Source organism: Lissotriton helveticus, chromosome 2_2 (genome assembly GCF_964261635.1).
Source record: "Lissotriton helveticus chromosome 2_2, aLisHel1.1, whole genome shotgun sequence".
In the NCBI taxonomy this organism is placed as follows: domain Eukaryota; kingdom Metazoa; phylum Chordata; class Amphibia; order Caudata; family Salamandridae; genus Lissotriton; species Lissotriton helveticus.
In genome coordinates this window covers 321,471,386-321,490,486 of record NC_136060.1, presented here as the reverse complement: position 1 = coordinate 321,490,486, position 19,101 = coordinate 321,471,386, and the positions used below count along the sequence as shown (strand labels likewise).

General features: G+C 46.1%; 1 protein-coding gene across 1 annotated transcript in view; it reads right to left on the bottom strand.

Annotated features, from left to right (window-relative positions):
* WDR1 (WD repeat domain 1) overlaps nucleotides 1-19,101 on the bottom strand; it is a 347,127-nt gene that overhangs the window by 4,361 nt on the left and 323,665 nt on the right. The window contains exon 14 of the mRNA XM_078678473.1: nucleotides 2,335-2,479. Within this exon, the coding sequence (XP_078534599.1) occupies nucleotides 2,335-2,479 (145 nt within the window). The remainder of the gene's footprint in view (nucleotides 1-2,334; nucleotides 2,480-19,101) is intronic.

Sequence of the window (19,101 nt, the reverse complement as noted above, 5' to 3'; positions counted from 1 at the left end):
CTGGTACCGCCATGGCGGTTACCATGCCGCCGCGCTGGATGTTAGACTTTGGCCCGTGGCTGGCAGGAAGTGAAGGGGCGCCCCTTCCTTGGCCACGAAAGGAGCGAAAGACAGACTGCTGCTGACGCTGCCCCGAGAGGCTCAAGGACTTGGCCGTAGCCCTGGAGTCCTTGAAAGTTCAAGCGCAAGATCTGCCTTGCCACCAAAGTGGTGGCTGCCATCAAACGGCATGTCCAGGAGGGTGTTCTGGACATCGGCCAAAAAGTTGGCGGACCTCAGTCAGGCGTGGCGGCGAACCACCATCGCCCTGCCCAGCGAGTCCATAGTATCCAGCCCACATCGTATAGAATACAGAGCTGCGTCTCGTCCCTCCGCGAGGGCTTGAGCGAGTTTTGCCCGGGTCCCCTCCGGACACTCTGGCAGCACGGCCTCAACCGTATCCCACAGAATGGGTATAACGGCCCAAAAGCGGTGTTGACTGACCGCAACCCACAGCTGAGGGATGAAAACAGTTTCTTACCAAACTGTTCATACCATTTGGATTCCCGATCTGGGGGTGCAGTTGGGAATGCGGATTGGGAAGTAGAGGCCTCGATAACCATGCTCTCGGGGTGGGGTGGGTGTACAGGAAGCTAGGGTCACCCGGAGCTGGGCGGTGGTGCCTGGCGACGTTCCTATCTACAAGGGGGTCTGTAGCGAGCCTGGACCAGGTGCCCAACAGGACGTCCATGAGAGCCTCATTAAACTGCAGTAAAGCCTCCGGAGCGCCAGTCTGCGGTTTAAAGGACCTCAGTGAGGATTTTAGACCTCACAGTAGCGACGGAGAGCGTAAGCGCCAAGGCCTTAGCTGCCCGCGTCAGCACCACACTATAAGCAGCCCCCTCCTCCGTAGCCACGGTAGGAGGGGAGACAAAGCCAGTGTCAGGGGAGGTATCAAGACCACTGGCCTCCCCTAGCTCCTCTGTCCAGTCCTGGAAGGACGGACACTCAAGTGTCAGAGGGTCCTTCGACCCCTCCAAAGCCCTTTCGTCCTCCATCTCCTGAAACTCAGGGTCAAAGGATGGAGCCGGATCAAAGATAAAATGCTCTTCAGCCGGCGTCGAATGCGGTGTCGGTCGACGCCGGATCCGGACCGAGAGAGGGATCAGGTACGGCGGCATGCGGGGACGGCGCCAGGGGCGACACCCTGGGGGTCGACGCCGGCGGGGTCGTGAGGTCGACCAGCGGCGACCCGGATCCGGATCCAGCGGGAGCCTGCAGCGTCGGGACCGAAGCACCCGGCTCGCTTGGACTCCCAGTCGGGGCCGCGGGGGCGGGGTAGAGTCAGAAGAGCGATTGAGTCTCTTCGACTTCTTGTGCCTCTTACCTGAGGACTTGGAACCCGACAAATGGTGTCGACTCATCGAGCTCAGATGACTGTGGCCCCTCGACCCCCTCCAGAACCGGGACCTCGAGCGGCGCGGGGCCGACTGCCGGAGCTCGAGGCGCTTTCGGGACCGCTCCCGCCTAGCCTTCGACGTCCATGCCCGGCAGTCGTGGCACGACCGGTCGTCGTGGTCGGCCCCAAGGCAATACAGGCACCAGCGGTGGGGATCGGTAACCAACATCAGTCGGTACAGGGCTTGAACCCAGGCATTCCATACCGGAACCGAGAGTCGTGAAGACACGATAAGAGATCAAAAAGATCAGAAAGTTTTAGTCAAAAAGTGACTAAGGTTCTGCTTTTTCCGGACCTGCGCTAGCTGGCGCAGAAAAAAGAAGAACTGACGTCAGTACGCGAGGGCGGCGTCTAAGTACTCCGACAACGTCATCCCGGCGCCAACGACAGACGCGGAGCCGCAGACGACGCGACGCAAAATTTTCCGGATCCAGTCTGACGCCTGGGGGTAATTCTAAGGTAAGGAATCTAACGAATGCGTTTCTTTCAGATCTAGAGTGCAGCGAGTAACATCCGAACCCGATGACCATGCGCACTATCACCGAAAGGAGGAGTCACTTACCTCGTGACTAGGAAGACTTCTTCGAAGAAAAACAAAGTGCAAACATCCGGGCCCAACACCAGATGGCGATCGATGCATAAGCATTTAAACGAGAGCTCACATGCCTCTAACACCTTATTTCATCCGAGGAAACATTTATGTAAATCTATTCATACATATAGTAGAAGGATTACAAGAAAAAACAAAGACAACATTCGGATTTCCATACATTTTAGATGAAAATTAATCTGTGTAATTTCTATCTCTGCTACAGATAACACACACACTTAAGTAGGGAAAAACATCAGACCCACAGACCGCCAACAATAAAGTGAACAAGTGAAGGTATTATTACCTGTTATTTTCAGTCTGTAGTCTGGATCACTTAAAGTCCAGACAATAATCATCACATCCATCCCTCCACTTGCAAAATGCTCATTGTCTGGTGACCAGGCAAGGCTGGTAACCTTTGCATGGTGTCCGTAGAAAGTGTTGACCTCCTTTAAAAAGGAAATAGATATTTATAGATAAGAGATCTTGCCATTTTGAAGACAAAATGTCCAGTATTAGCCACAAAGAAAAAACTTAAACAACTATAGAACACCTGCCACATACTCATTTACAGGAGCAACCTTTAGGGAGATTTGCAGCATAAGAGAAAGGGAAATGCTAATATTTAAAGCTAGCCAGTCCATACATTACAGCAAGAAACAACAGGGAAGGCAATACCCCAAGTAGGAGCTGTCAACAAGAACCTATCAATGCCAAATGAGGTTCGTATTTTACAATGCAAGTGTAGCTTTAACCGCTTAAATGCAATGGACAAATCGCTCATGCCGTGATTGATTTGATTGATGCCCACCGCATTACATTTATACATCGCGATCCCATTCGTAATTTGGTGGGTTAATTTGGTTGTTAATGTGACGTTATTAACACTAAAGCAACAGGGGTATAGGGCAAAAGATGAATGCACTTTATCCAATGTTTTATGGTATATTTATTTTCTGAGAATTCTCGGTGCCAAGAACCTGAAGTCATATACCCCTTGACTCCCAAGGGCAATGGCCAAAAAGCTCTGCAATGAAACACAATGGTTCAGCACTCCCCCACAATAAACAACAACAATGATCAAAAGTAATGATTTAAAAAATCAATTCAGTAGGACTTCGTTTTCTTTTTTTCTTTTATTCAAAATCTTCATACAGAGTGTAGCCAACGCGTTTCGTCTAGAGGACTTCTTCAGGGCGAAAGATACGGAAATTCTGTCGGATGTGTTCCAGAAATATGTTATTCCACACTTCAAGTATGTGTCACAGTAATCGCCTTATTTTTAATAGAACACGCCAATCCTTTAAATTAAATATTCGTCTTTATGGGCGGTCAGGAAGGATAATTTGGAATTATGCCAATATTCGCATCCAATCACTATAGCGTCTGTATTCGCTTGTATACAAGCAGCGTGTCAGCTCAACCCCGGTATCTGCTTCGAGTTCGTAGATGTTAATGTGACGCGCAGTGCACTTTTGGGCACAGTTGTCATCACTTCTGCCCTAGCACGGATCTTTGGGGGCAAAGTCCCCTTTGCAGCAATACCTCTACCTGGTAGATCTCTGCTTGGGGGATCGTCCCAGGACAACAATCCCCTAGCAGGGATCCACCCACTAGACACCAGGGATAAGTCTGTGGTGGGGGAAGGGAGAAAGTGGAAGTGCCCCCACCCCCAGGGAAAGTGCTCCCCATCGGAAAACAAACTCCAAATCTTAGAGTACCCCCTTATTGCCCCTCTACGCAGTATAAAGTCCACTATACCACGGCCCCAACCTGGAATAAGGCCATGCAGTGCCTTAGTTCCAACACTACCCCAATAGAAATATGCAGACTGGGAGGTATTCTCCCCAGTCCACTAGACACCCTTAATGGTCCCAGCAGTCTTCCTGACTTCCACTAGGGTGGCAGGGCCCAGCAGTCTTTCTGCCCACTCTTAGGGGAGCATAAAGCCTAGTAGACACCAGAAATAAACAGAAGGGTGGGTGCAGCCCACCCAGGCTTTGGACCTGACCCTCGTCACTAAAGGTCCTCAAAGTCTTTCAATCTCCAACTGGGAGACAGATTGGGAGGGAGGGAAGGAGGGCAGCTAAATATGTTTTGAAAAAAGAAAAGAATAGGTTGACACCCAGCTGCTCTGAGCCGAACCCCTCAGACCCAACCGTGTTTCTCTTCCCCAGGAAAGATTGGGGGATTTACTTGGAGAGGGGAGGGGGATATAAAGCCCACTGGATTTCAGAAATATGAATGTAAATACAATGGAGAAGGCAGACCTATCCGGTTATCAGGCCACACCTCAAGTCCCTACAGTCGGTCTGGCTCGTGAGGCCTAGTACATCCTCTTGGCAAGTGAGAGGGAATTTGGATTCTTTGGGCATAGTTTTGAAACATGGCCCAAGAGAGAGGGGGCATATCCCAATTCCCTCTCTTACAATAATGAATGGCCTTACTATGCAGACTATGCATCAATCAACTGGGGAATCCGGCGAACCCCTGGCAATTATTGGGACAGTGTGCGCGTTATATGCATGTGCTGGGGGGGGGGTATGTGTGCCAATGAATGGTACAATACGTGGAAAACTCTGGGTTCCATTTCAGGAGACCAAGGGATGACTGCAAGAACATGTTCAGAAAGTTTCTTACTCAGTAAAACCAGTTCTGTCCTTCCTGGTCCAGTTTCACTACAGGAGGTGGAGACAGCATTGTGCAGAGCAGCCACTGCCTTTTTAGGTGTCAGTGACAACTCCCCCCGTACTCTAGCAGAGGATGGCCCATCAGCATATGTAGGGCACACCTCAGCTCCCTTTGTGTGATTCTCTGGAGTGAATGCACAAACAGCCCCTGTCACTCTAAAACCAGACAGTGACTCCACAAGCAGGCAGTGGCACACAGAATGGTAAAACAAGGAAATTGCCACTTTCTAAAAGCAGCATTTTCTAACACACAATCTAAAAAACCTCCAAATCTCTAGTTGTTCCCAATTGAAAGTTACATCTGACAAAAATGTTACAAGGCAGCTCCAATTATGCAATAGTGAAAAATGAAATATACAACACTTCACGACATGTAAAACACACCAGTAAATGTCCTACCTTTAAGATACTCTGCACCATGCCCGGGGACGTACCTTGGGCCTACCTTAAGGGTGTCTTATATGTAAGAAAAGGAAAGGTTAGGGCCTGGCAAGTGGGTGCACTTGCCAGGTCAACATGGCAGTTACTAACTGTACGCGCAGACACTGCAGTGACAGGTCTGAGACATTTGAAAGGTTACTTGTGTGGATGCCACAATCAGTACTGCAGGCCCACCAGCAGCATTTGATCTAAAGGCATTGGGCACACACTGCACTTTACTAGGGACTTATCAGTAAATCAAACATGCCAATCAGTGATAACCAATCAGAACCACAATTTACAAGGGGGCACTTGCACTTTGGCAATCAGCAGCAGCGGCAAGGTGTCCAGAGTACCTAAAACAGCAAAAACTAAAAACAGCATACAGTCAAAAACACAGGAGGTAAAGGCAAAAAGGGGAAACCACACCAAGAATACCAGGTCTAACACTCTCCGTGTCTACCTCCTGCGAGAAGCCTTGGACTTCTCGACCCATGTCACCAATGAGAGTCAAATGCTGAAGGGGTACTTGGCCCAGTTTCTCACAATCTCTAGTAGGTCTGACCCAAAGACATAACAAAAAAAAAAAAAAAAAAAAAAAAAAAAAAAAAGAGTAAAAGGCCTCAATCCCCCACAGCTGGGCCAAGTAACCCCTGCTTGCCTCATGGCCCTCTGAAAGGGATTCTGACCAGTGGAGGCAGGCAGGGAGACAAAAACCCCTGAACACTTACATTTCGTTCTTTTGAACTTCTTCAGGGCATGAAGTAAGTCACAGAATAATTGTGATGGACTGCCAAACACGGAAGGGAGTTACAACTTTTGGTACTAAAGCTCCGAGTCTTTAGCGCCAATCTACCTAGAAAACAATGGTGTAGTGCCATTGTACGGAGTGACTGGAGCTCACTCATGCAACAAGTTACCATAATCACAAGGAGGAAGACAGTCTTAAAGTTTGTAAGTCTCAGAGAGTACATATGCATAGGCTTCAAACAACTTGAGTAACAAACCTTTAATATATCTCATTTTAACAGTTGATTTGGTCTGGCAAACTCAGAATTGCTGAAAGGGTATACAAAGTCTTTTATAGTGCCCACTGCAAGGCGGATAGCCCAGAACAAAAGGATGTCTGTCAATTTTGTCAATATGGGCTCAGTGGTCAGACATCGGGCTACAATTTGTTCCAGTGCCCTGCGTAAATGGATTTCATAGCGGGAAATCTGGTGGCGAGGTTGCCATCTACCACCTGAGGGAACAGATAAAAGGAAATTAAGGACAGTACTGCTGCTGAGGCAGGAGGTACTCTTGCAGTGGTAGCCTGATTGGAGGACCAATATACATGCTTAAGAGTTCCTCTGCAGGGCTTCCTTGTGCCACCTGGCATAGTTTACGTGAAGGATGCACAAGGCTATGAGGCAAAATAACATCAGAGCCGCCCTCACCTGGATCCAGGAAGGAGCCTACAAAACAAGTTACCACCTTCTGTAACAATCTTTCTGGTGGATACTCTGAACGCACATTCGACAACTTGGAATATTACCTAGGCGCCAGACAAGATTTGGAAAAATTCTCAGCAATGCTCCTGTGAACAGCTATGTGGCACTTTGCAGCTCTGTGCTGCATTTGTACTGTCCTGGAAGGGACTGACTGAAGCCGCATAAAAATATCACCTTGCATGCTGACAGATTTCTTGCTAGACTATTTCTGAACCTGCAGATGCAAGCATGAAACTATTATTGGGACCTATTTACATGTTTTCTAAATATTTAGTAGAAGCCATTCCACAGAATGCAGAGGTTGAAGGGTTGGTGAGGATCCTTTGGTTGCTATAATTTTTGCATAATTATGGATTTGTCACATTTTCTACATAATCCATCACCTGCTGCATAATCTGCAGATTTTAGCAAAAATGGAAACAATTGTGTTTAGCTCAAAAGGATCAAAAGTTACAAAGTGCATGAAGACGTGTTGCTGTGCACTGAAAATTGACGGATCCATTTTCTGTTATTATGCATTTCGGTGTTAAGCTGGTGCTAATGAGGTGACATCTTTCCTTGGACACTGTTAGTGTGCATACAAATGACAAAATAAGGGCGTAATCCAATTACAAAATATGCTGCATTACACCAGATAATTTGCTTTTTCATGCCGCATAATTTGGTCTTTCTCTGCTGCAAACTTCTAGTGACATTGAAAATGGTACCAATCAGGAAGAGCTTTACCAAAGTCAAGTATCTTGTTCTTCTGATGGAAACTTTTTACAGCGGAATCCTCACCTAGAACAGACACCAAAGGCTGTACCACCCCAAAGATGAAGTCTGTGGCATGAACTCGGACAAAAAAGTCCTGCTGGACCGAATGGGTAAAATCTCCTTTCCGTCAGACCAGATTGTCAAGGCAGTAGAGCTTTGTGAACGTGTGCACCGATAGCCACATTGCCGCCTCACAAAAGTCAAGGACGACCACTAGTCGTGCTCATGCAGTGGTAGGAGCCTTGGCTCTGATGGGATAGGCTCTCAGACCGTCCAGAGACTGCTTCTTGGCTAGTGCATAGCAGATTTTAACGCAGAGGACACTCCACCCCACCTTCCCTTTCTTCACCTCGGAGAACCACACAAAATGCTATTAGTCCACTCGGTGGTCCTTGGTACGATCACCACAAATGTTTAAAGCCCTTTTTGGGTTCCGTTGAAGAAGCCTCTCCTCCTCTTTCGAGGGGTGATGAGGGGCAAAGAAAGCCAACAGTGTGGTGGACTGCCCAGTGTGGAATGGTGTCACGACTTTTGGCATGAAGGCTGTCTGAGTCCTCAGTACCACTTTGTCTGGAAAAAAGGTGGTGGGCCGGTTGCACTGACAAGGACTTAAGTTTAGTCATATGACAAGCTGAAGTGATCGCAATGACGAAGAAATCTTTAGAGTCAGGCGATTCAATGCGCAGCTGTGCATCTGCTCAAAGGGTGTACACATGAGAAACATGAAGACATATTTAAGGCCCAAATATGGCATCATAACAGCTTCAGAGGGAACATGTGTCAAACCTTTATTACATCTCACTGCAACAGGTGATGTGAACAAGGATCTTGGTCTAGCAAAAGTAGAATGGTTGAAAGTGCAGACAAGTAACAGTTGAGTGGCCACTGCAAGGCTCTGCAGGGGCAGAGACATAATGAACAGGACAACACTAAAACGTCAGCTTTTCGAACTCCACACCAGACAATAAATTTGTCTTAGTCACTGCGTAAATTGACTTTCTGGAGCACTGCCTGGTTGCAAGGATGACCTCCACTTCAGGTGGCAGATCAAATCTAAATCTCCACGTTGGAGGTGTACATAGCGCAGGATCGGGTGGAGGAAACCTGCCCTCCTGCTGCCATCGAAGATACATTTGAGCATTCCTGATCATTTTCAGAAAGCAGGGCAGAAGAAGCAATACTGGAACCTTATGTTTCAGTCCAGCCAGAATGCATCTCCTAGCAAGTCTCTTCACTGAAAATCCAACATGCAAAACCTTGAACCCTACACATTCTTGATTATGGCGAAAAGACCTAGCCATAGTGTCCCCACTGTCTCAAGATGCCCTCAGCCCCCTTGGGATGTTGAATCCATTTGTGATATGCCAAAAGCCGCCAGGTGAGCTCATCCGCCAAGGAGCTCAAAGTTCCCCCCTTATGGCTCATGATCAAGGAAATGCTTTGTCACAGAACTCAGGACCCCACTATGTCCTGCGTGCTGCAGTATCACATGGCAATGATGTGGTCCGTGTGAACCTGCAACACCTTTACGGATGGCAGGAAGAATGGTCCACAACCCAAACTGATGGATATAGAGCCTGGTTTTTGCTGGAAACTAGGGTTCTCTGACCTCCTCCAGGTGACCTCCCCAGCCTAGCAGACACACGTCTGTCCACTCTTAGTGTGGACGGTTAGGAACTACCACTGAACCACCACTGCAGATCCTGAGCAGCCTCCTCCAAAATATGAATTACATTCATCACATTTGCTTGGCACTGGGCCCATTGGAACATGCCATTGCAGAGTCCTCATGTGTCACTTGGTGAAGCCTCAGAACGGCTCTCCTCCGTGATACCCAAGATCAAGGCTTAATCAGCATGATAGTCCAAATGCCCCAGGCTTATTGCGGCAGAGGAAGGCCTTAAATTGCACTGTTTACGAAATCATGTCAATGAATAGCAGCTTCTACGAAGGAGTCCGAAGTGCCTTAAATTTGTTGATCGTGAACCCCAATGTCAAGAGAATCGCCGTCGCCTGGAGGTGGTCTAGGACCAACTGTGGTGAACCCACCTTCAGCACCAGCAGTCGAGTCAAGTGAAGATTGGTATCCCCAACTTCTGAATGTGTGCAGAGACCAAGATCATCACTTTTGTGACCACTCAAAGGGCGCTCATAAGGGCAAAGGGGATCAATGGAAAATGGACATGGTCTTGGCCGACCTTGAATAACGGTTAACGCTTATGGGACTGCAAAATGGGTACATACAAACATAAGCGTCCTTCAGGACCAAGAAAGCCATTCACTTTCTCAAGTCCAGGGGCGCATTTTGAAATGGACCTTCCACAGGAAGGTATTCAGAGGTCAAAGGTCAAAGGTTCAGTATTGGCTTTTTCAGCAAAAGCACGAGGAAAAATCATTAGTAACAACCTTCTCTATTTTCTCAGCCCAGAATTCACTTTATATTATTTTTGAAGGGGAGCACTTGCACATCCTGCAGCAGAATGGAGGTGCGCTCCTCTAAAACATGGCAATGCAAAAAGAAAGGGTAAGGCATAACCATGCTGAACATTCTGAATGACCCATTTAACAGATGTGATGGTTTGCCATCCTGTTCGGAAATACAAGATCCTGACACATGTAGATGATTCTTTTCCCAAGGCAATATCATCTTTGACTCCCTATCTGGAGCAGCGTTGGGGACAAAATAAAGGTTAACATTACTATTTGAAGCCTAGTGCAGTGCCTTAATATTAACAGACCTTGGGGTGTTGCAAAACAACTAGGGCCCTGAAGGGGAACAGCCCCACACTAAAAACTGATCTGCAGTGCAGGGAGGATGGCGGGTGGGTATGGAATCTGCAGCTGTATCATGTCTCTACCAGATAAGGTGTTACCAAAGGTAAGTAACTTGCCCATCTAGCCGCAGATTCCTTACCTTAGAACAGATACCCAAGCAATACCATTCCTGGAGGAGGGACTTTGGAAAAGTGTTAGACCAGAAAGTCCTGTAGGACCGAACGGCGAAAGAGGCCTTCCCTACTGACCAGATTATCCAGGCAATATTGTTTGGTAAACAAGTGCAGGGATGCCCATGCAGCCGCCTGGCAGATGTCGAGGACTGACCACACAATAGAGCTGTAGTGCTGCCTTAGCCCTGGTAGAATGAGCTCGTAGGTCTTCAGGAGGCTATTTTTTGTTCTAAGCGTAACAGATTTGTATGCAGAGTATAACCCAACAACCTTTCTTTGCTCCAATGTACCCTACAAAGAATTGTTCATCCACCTGGAACTCTTTAGTGTGATCAAGGTAGAACGATAATGCTCTTTTTGGGTCCAGATGGTGGAGACGCTCCTCTTCCTTAGAAGGATGCGGAGGAGCATAGAAGGTGGGCAAGTTGACAGATTGCCCTACATGGAAAGGTGCCACCACATTTGGTAAAAAGAAGCTCTAGTGCAGAGCACTACTTTGTCCGGAAAGACTGTCAGGTAAGGAGGCTGAGAGGATAGAGCCTGCAATTCGCATACCCTCCTGGAAGAAGTTATTGCCACTAAGAAGGCTGTTTTGATAGTAAGTAACCAGAGGGGGCAATTGTACAGTGGCTTGAAAGGTGCACACATCAAATAGGTGAGAACCAAGTTAAGGTCACACTGGGACATAGTAAATGGTGAGGGGGAAACAAATGTGCAAGCCCCTTTAAGAATCTATGTACAATAGGAGATTTAAAAAGTGACAGTTGATCTGGCAACCGCAGAAAAGCAGAAATGGCCGAAAGGTAACCCTTCAAAGTCCACAGAGCAGATCCCTGCTAGGCCAAAGAAGGATTGAAAAGAATGTCAGAGAGGGAGACAGACAGACAGGGGGCCACCGACTGTTCTGTACAATATTTTTAACATTTCTGCCATCGGCTGGTGTATACTGAATTGATGAAGGGACGCCTGGCTGCCAGAATAACTTTGCAGACTTCAAGAGGAAGGTCAAAAGCAGTCACTGTTGCCGCTCAATCAGCACGCAAGGAGGGTGGACAGGTTCGGATGGAGGACCCCGCCCCTGCTGCGACAGAAAATCCTCCCAAAGGTGCAACCCGATCGGAGGATCGATGTTAATCTGCAGAAGCGTGGGATTCTGCTCATACACAGAACTGTGCATAGAGACTTGGAACCTCAGTAAATTAGGGTGTACCAAAACTCACCTTAGTATCCAAAATACCCTACCAGACTAGCAATCAATATCTCATGGGTTCTTCCATACCCCCAATGATTAGACAACCCAGAACATGAACTTAGAGCACCTCAGGTAAAGTGGAACACACAAACACACTTTCATTATACTATCATACCAACCCAAAACGAGGAGTAAATGAAGACACGTGCAAGTTTGAAATATTCATTTCTAATGCAGTGTTTTCAGGCGCAGTATCTTAGCTAATACAAGCAGACATATTATAAGCAACAAGGTTATCAGCATAGTTACTATTCCATAAAATACAAAGGGAGAAAGGAAAGCATGTTAAAATGCTAAAGGGAAGAAGGCTAAATTGCACCTAAGGCTTACCCTCCCTAGCCAGTATATGATATTTTTACAGAAGGTCTCTTTGGGATTACAAGGGTGGCCCCATACCTCTGGTCCTAGTTGAAAGGAATCACATAATTTTCTACACCAGCTCTCTGCATGCAAATGTTCTCCAACTGTGTGTGCATGCTCTGCGCAGTGCATTATTAAACACGCCAAAATCAGAGGTGGCCACAGCTGCATATGTGTTATGTCTAGAACGTGCGCTGATCAGACCGAGCAACAACCACTGTGTTGAAATAACCTTGAAGGCCTCGGCACTCACTGTTCAGACATAGCTTACCAAGCAAGGCTGATACTATAGGAAAACATTCTCGTGGGAAGCAAAATATTCTGCTAGACTCTAAACATTTATAATATTGTGTGCAGTGTGCAAAAGCAGCAGAGAGGAAAAATGGCGTTTAAACTTCTAATAAGCTCATGCTAACTTAACACAGTGTAAAGGCAAAGCCCATCTCCATGACACCTTCCCTTGATCCGAGCACGGATAGGTTAAGATTAGATAAGAGAAGGGGCAAATTTTGGAATGCAGAGTTCAAGAACGACAGTCAGAACCAGTCTCAAATTTGCAAAAGGGAAAAAAATTTAGAACAAAAACCTTATAGTCCGATAATAGTTCAAATTCAATAAATTTAGCCATTGGACATGGTGAAGTCAATAGGTCTGGGCAGAAAAAATTCAGGCTTGATAAAAAAATAAAAAAATATCCGATGTCCAATAAGTGACCCCGGTCATGGAAGAGAGAGAAGCAATGACACATCGCAATCTAACAATGAATATGCAAAATATGCAGCAACAGCCTCCAACAGGAAGTCACTGTTCCCATCTGAAAATATTTCAGCCATCCAATTTAACAAAGGGAAAACATACATGTTCCTCAATTACCGGAGCCTCTTGCACCATCAGAGGACAACTCGGTGGGTTTTTAATGAAGCTGTGTGTCAAGAAATCTTGCGCCGCTGCGAACACATTCCAACGACCCAGAACTCCATGCATCGCTACAAAGGCCATAATCCCTCCGCCAGAACGAAGCAGTTCATGAGCAACTAAGGGGCTCATAAGCTGATTATAATCCGCATCGGTAGATACCGTATTGCAGAGACACAAATCCAGGGTCCAGTCGAAATCGCAACTCAGGCAATGAAAGACAGGCTGGACGCATGTAAAGTAGGAAAATCGAAATGATAATCCATAAGCCGCACTCAAAGTAGCAAGAGGCAGCGCTCCATAGTACTCAAGCATTCTGTTGCGGAGCAGCACCAGCCGTGGCAGCTCTTCTTGTAACACAGGACGTGCATCCATTTTGAAATAAACAAAACAGTAAAAGAACGCCTGCAGCCAGAGCCAGCAGTAAGGGAAATCGACCAAACAGGCTGGAAAAAAATCGAATGAAAAAATGCCGGGAACACACCAAATATAGTTTAAAAGAAGTCACAAGGCCACTGCTTACAACTTAAAAAAAGTATGCCAGCCCTGTGGTGGAGGATGCATTAAAGATAGTGTGAATTAACTCACCAAAATGCAAGGGCAAATCAGTATTTAATAAAGCATGCACTTCTGAGCGGGTGTTTGCCACGTGAAGGACGAATGTCTCACGAGCAGATGTGAGGGCATCTTCTTTCTGGGACAATAGAGCTCTTATGCGACTCATCTTGTTTAACTCTGCTTTCAAGGTCGGAGTCGTGGGCCAGATGGAAACATCAAGCTTCCCATGCGGAGGAGGGTACATTACATTTTTACAGCAAACCACACCCTCACTGATGGTAAGGACATAAGCAATTCCCGCTACTAACCCACAACAATCCTCATTATTTAAAAGTAAATAACTCCTGTTTGCCAGTAATGTGAATGTGGGTACGATAGCAGGCACAGGTGTACTTTTCAAAATACAGGCTAAATTCGGCTCATTCTGGTTACAAGAGCCATGCAATTGGATATGTCTACACATCAAGGAGTGATCTGGTGTTTCAGTGCAATCTTCACCATTCAAAAACTTCCTTACCCTCCCTAAGGCATCTATAGGTAAATGGAAGTGACCAAGCTTCATGAAGATAAGCACTGCCAAGAGGCTCATATCTACCAATGGCAAAGTACTTCATACACGCCTCGAACTTAAATAGAGGAAACGGGAGAGTTCTTAACCCGTGTGTAACATGGAAAAAGTAGCATCCTTCATTGACATTAAACGTTGCTTGTCAGTCAAATTAAACGGGGCAAACAATGATGACGTGTTCATTCAGTGCCATGGCACGTTTCCAGCTTTCAAGGTTTGCAAGGTCCATGCAAACTGCATAATGGAGCGCAATTGATTTTGAGCATGGTACAAAACAGACACCTCATCCTGCACAATATCAACAACAGATGATACAATATTGTCTAATGTGTAAATACGGGAAGAGAGCGTGTTAATGCTGTTATCTATAACTGCTAGCGCTTTCTCTAAATTAGCCTGATCTATAGCTCGAATGCGGGTAGCTGCCTCAATCTGGGACATTTTCCAGACCTCGTTGAAAATAGCATATATACATCTGTTAGACCTGCCGTTACTCGGGTCTTTCACAAAATCATTCAGATCAACATCGTTAGTCAGTTTGGATAAATGCAGCTTAACTGACGCCAAAGTGGAATGTTTGAGCCAATTCTGACATAATTTGCCTACAGAATAGGTAGTTACAGAATGGCCACTCTCAAAACGGGGAACCTCCCTGACCTGTGTAAAGCCATGAGCTAAACCCAGAAAACGATGCTGGCGTGAATCAGCACTTTTGTGCCAGAGCAACCAACCCTTGGGATCCAAACTGGATATGTTAAAGGAGAATTCAGCAACAGAGTTTGTAACTCTCTGATCGAAAAGTTTTGTGGCATTATTCCAACCGGAATATTCTAATTCAGGAAAAGGGGGATTTAATTTAATAGTAGCCAATCCAATGCAAGTGGTCTGTGAAATTGTATAATTCAAAAACATATGGTTCGGGATGAGGCATGCACGGTGCAAAGCCTCGGTGCCTTGCACTTGCCAGTTTTTAGAACCATAAACAGATTTAAGATCAATGGTATCCTTCCACAACTCTTAGCCCCCAACAGCCAATTGGTCTAGAAAGGACTTCAAATACAATAATTTTGTGTCGGTAAGTCGAACCTTGGATGTGGAGTTTTCAGTCATCTTAAAAAAAAAAAATGCATTGGGATTTGACGGATTAAAATCGGTAAAATAAGTGAACCTTTTTTAAAAAAAAGAAGTTGAACTGCCTAGTACAGGAGCCGGACCATGTTCCCATTGTGTATAATTAACAGTGTTCCTCCTGGTATTAGCTTTATGCAGCCAGTGATTGCCAAAATGTTGGTAACAAAACAAATCACTGTAATTAGCAGATTCTAAATACAAATCTTCAGCATCAAAGGCAGCATAATATTTCAAATCAGAAAACAAAGCTTCTATGCCCGGAACATACCAATCATCAGAACGTATATTTTGTTTAATCACATCCCACATAGAAACTCTAAGCACATTAGGGACATTTATAACCTCAGTGGGCCCATGGATTTGAAATCGAACAGCATGCCATACAATCCCATCTAAGACGGGCCAAGCAGTGATATTAACAAAAGCCAGGTCCCTCTTCAATCTGTGTGATGAGGAATGGGGAGCCAATGTTCCATTAATATGTTGTATGCATTTTCTCTCCTCGACATAGTGTTCGTTGACAAGGCGAAAAAAATATACCACAAAGCCAATTGACATGAATAGGTAAATCGAAAAAAGCACCAACCAAATGTAGGTCCAAGGTGGAATCAAAAACTGTTTTTTTTTTTTAATGTTGCCAAAACAGAATTTTTTTTAAGGGGTCTTCGATGTGAGAGTCAGTGTCAAATGAAAATCTGGATTCTGTAGCCAAACGAGTGCAAATCAGGCATCGATATGTCAGTGGGGTAAGTATAGTCACTCTCATCAAGATGAGCACCAGGCAGTGTACTCTATAAAGGACTCGAAACTGCAGGCATCTCAAGGGCAACATCAAGCCGTGGATCAGAAGCCAGGGCCAAAACAGAATTTCTCCAAATTGAAGGACATGAGACTGCCGGTGTCATACTAAGAAGAATCGACCACTCTGTGTATTTTGACAGCGTCAATGGATATACCTGTTTTCTTTACGACCCGGAAGTGGTGGTAAAATGACTATTCTTGTGCCCTTCACGACAAGCACCGGAACTGGAGCTTGATACGAGGGACCAAATTCTTTCTTGTTTTCGATCTTCTCTCGAACCAGTTCTCCAACTTGGGGTAGCCAGCCAACTACCGGAGTCTGCAACGCAGCTTCAGATGTGCAGGGCAAATGTTCCTTTGCAAGACTGTCTCTCGTCTTTGGTAGATCCTGTAAAACATTGCAATGTTCATCTACGTCAAAGGAGGCAGCAACAGCCGCCTGATCTAGACCGTCATGGTCCGGGATGAACATCTGGATACCAAAGAGCATTTCGTATTGCCTCCGCCCACCCAGAGACCTTCTAGGGAGATTATTAAGGGCACGCTGCACGCTATTGAGGTGGGGCAGCCAGTTCCTGCCAGTGCCTTTAACCCTAGCTGTCAAAGACTGCTTTAAATCATGGTTCATTCGTTCCACAACTCTATTACCCTCAGGTCTGTATGGAGACGAAAACTTGACTTGGACCCCCAACGAAGCCATGGCATCCTTATACGCCTTAGAGGCAAAAGCAGGACCCTGATCCGAACGGAAGGTACCACAGGCAAAAATCCCTACAAAGACACGCAAGTCTCTTATGACAGATCGCGAATCAGCGCTGCGGTGTGGCCACACCCACACAAAGCGTGTGCATGAATCAACTGCCACTAAGATGTACTTATACGCAGTATCAGAAGAAAAAGGACCGCAGTGATCTAAATAAACACAACCAAGTGGCTTATTAGAAATGCACAACTGTGTCTGGGGCGGACGCGCAGCAGTTGAAGGTTTAATCTGCTGACAAATGTCACATTGAAGGACATAATCACGCGTCTGTTTGTACAGTCCCCGCCACCAGAAATGTTGTAACTGGGATACAGTAGCCAAAACTACCGCATGAGCCGACGCAACACCTTCATGGGCAGCTGTAATCAGTGTGGACCTGCGGTCCGCGTTGGAAATTAACCTTTCACCAACGTCCGGTATTTTCACATAAGGGACTTTATCAGGACTTAAGGGATATGAATACTTCGAAGGGAACCCCTTAGGATACTCACTTCCCTTCTCAGTAGCAGCAACAGCTGCAAAGATGTCGTCATCAATCTTACTTTTGGAACGTGTAACTGCTGCAGCCAAACATGTCGATACTGCGGTTTTTGCGGCCTCATCGGCCAAAGAATTGCCAACAGCATGAACTCCTACACGCTGATGACCAAGAGTATGAATTACATACACGAGTGGCAACTGCTCTTTAAGCTCAGCCACTCGGACCCAGATCATTTTATGTTTTATTGTGCTACCCTTGGAATCACGAAAATCATTCTGAATCCGAAAGAACAGGTTCTCATTGTAAGACTGGACACAGTAGTAAGAATCACTCACAATAAGAGTCGTCACACTAGGATCAGCGTACTCTAATGCAAGCATCAGAGCCCAGAGCTCTACCAATTGTGCGGTACAGTCCCCTAAAGTCTGCGTAAGCACGACCTTGGACTTGAATTCATCATTCACCATGGCACCTACCACAATGGCGCAAGCTGAAACGTATGCGTGCTTAGACCCATACGCAACTTGAGCTGAACCATCAGTGTAAATAATACAATGGAAATCCTCCAAAGGCCACATAGTCCATGGCGCAGAATGAACAAATTCATACTGCAAAAACTCGTGACTGTAAGGAGGCATCAAAAACAAACGTGACATCCGGAGACGTCAATGACGCAGCCCATTGTATCCACCGTGGGTGCAAAGCCTTAGAATTTGGTACACTGGCTTTCGTCACTGCTTCAAGTGCAGGATACGGGGTAAAAACCAACATGCGGTTTCCCTGCGACAGTGCTCGTTGCTTGAGAAGCGCCATTTGCACTGCTGTCAAAACTTTTTCCACAGTGGAAAACCGCATTTCAGCCGAAGTGTACAAGTGTGACTTGTAAGCGATAGGTACTGTGTCACCTTCGTTAAAAGTAAGGTAAGTGAAACCCACCGCCCCAGGGATGATTCTTATCACCAGGTTGGTGTGGTTATCACAAGTCAGTAAGAATTTAGATTCAAGAAGATCAGCCTGCAAAGATTGCAAAATGGCTGAATGTTCTGGCAGCCAGCAAGATTTGGTAAAAGTTGGTTGTATCAAAGCATACAAAGGCTTGATACGCTGGGCATATTCGGGAATGTATGTACGCCCGAAATTCAAAAATCCCAGCAAAGACTAATTTTTTCACAGTTGTAGGAGCGCGCAGTTGTGTGCATTTCTCCAAGAAGTGAGGAGCCAAACCTCGACCTTCATTGGTGAGCTCATAGCCCAGGAACAACACTGTGTACTCTGCAATGTGAGACTTTGCAAAGTTGAATTTGTTAACTAAGTCCGCAAAGTTACAAATTATGCGATCAACGCGACACAGATGCGCCCAAATTTCGTTGTCTGTGAGATAGATGGCATCCACATACGAACAAGCATCTGGGTCAACTCGCTCCAAGAGAAAATGTGGGCAGCAAACACACCTGGACTATTCTTATAGCCCATCGCCAGGCGTTTAAATTGACGCTGTTTGCCGCCACAGGTGAAACTGGTCCATTGGGAACTAAGACCAGACAAATTGTGGATAAAAAAACGTTGGATATGTCAAGTGAGGTTTTAAACCGTTTTCGCACAAGACCATCCAATAAAGCAGAGTCGTGGGTATTCTGTACTATACAGGTATGGCAATGTGAGTTCAAATGCCGGTAATCCAATACCAAACGGTACGAACCGTCAGGCTTGGTCACAGTAAAAAGCGGGTTATTCATCGGTGACACACAAGTTTCAATTACACCTTGATATTCCAATTGTTCAAGGATTTCCGCAACGGAAGCCTTAGCTTCACGTCGGATGGGATATTGTGGTTGAGGCTGCGGCATAGACCGTAAGGGAATCTCGTGGAGTGGGTAAAATTTATCCCAACCACAATGCGTATGATACAGAGCCGGCGCAAGGGCCTTAGCCCAC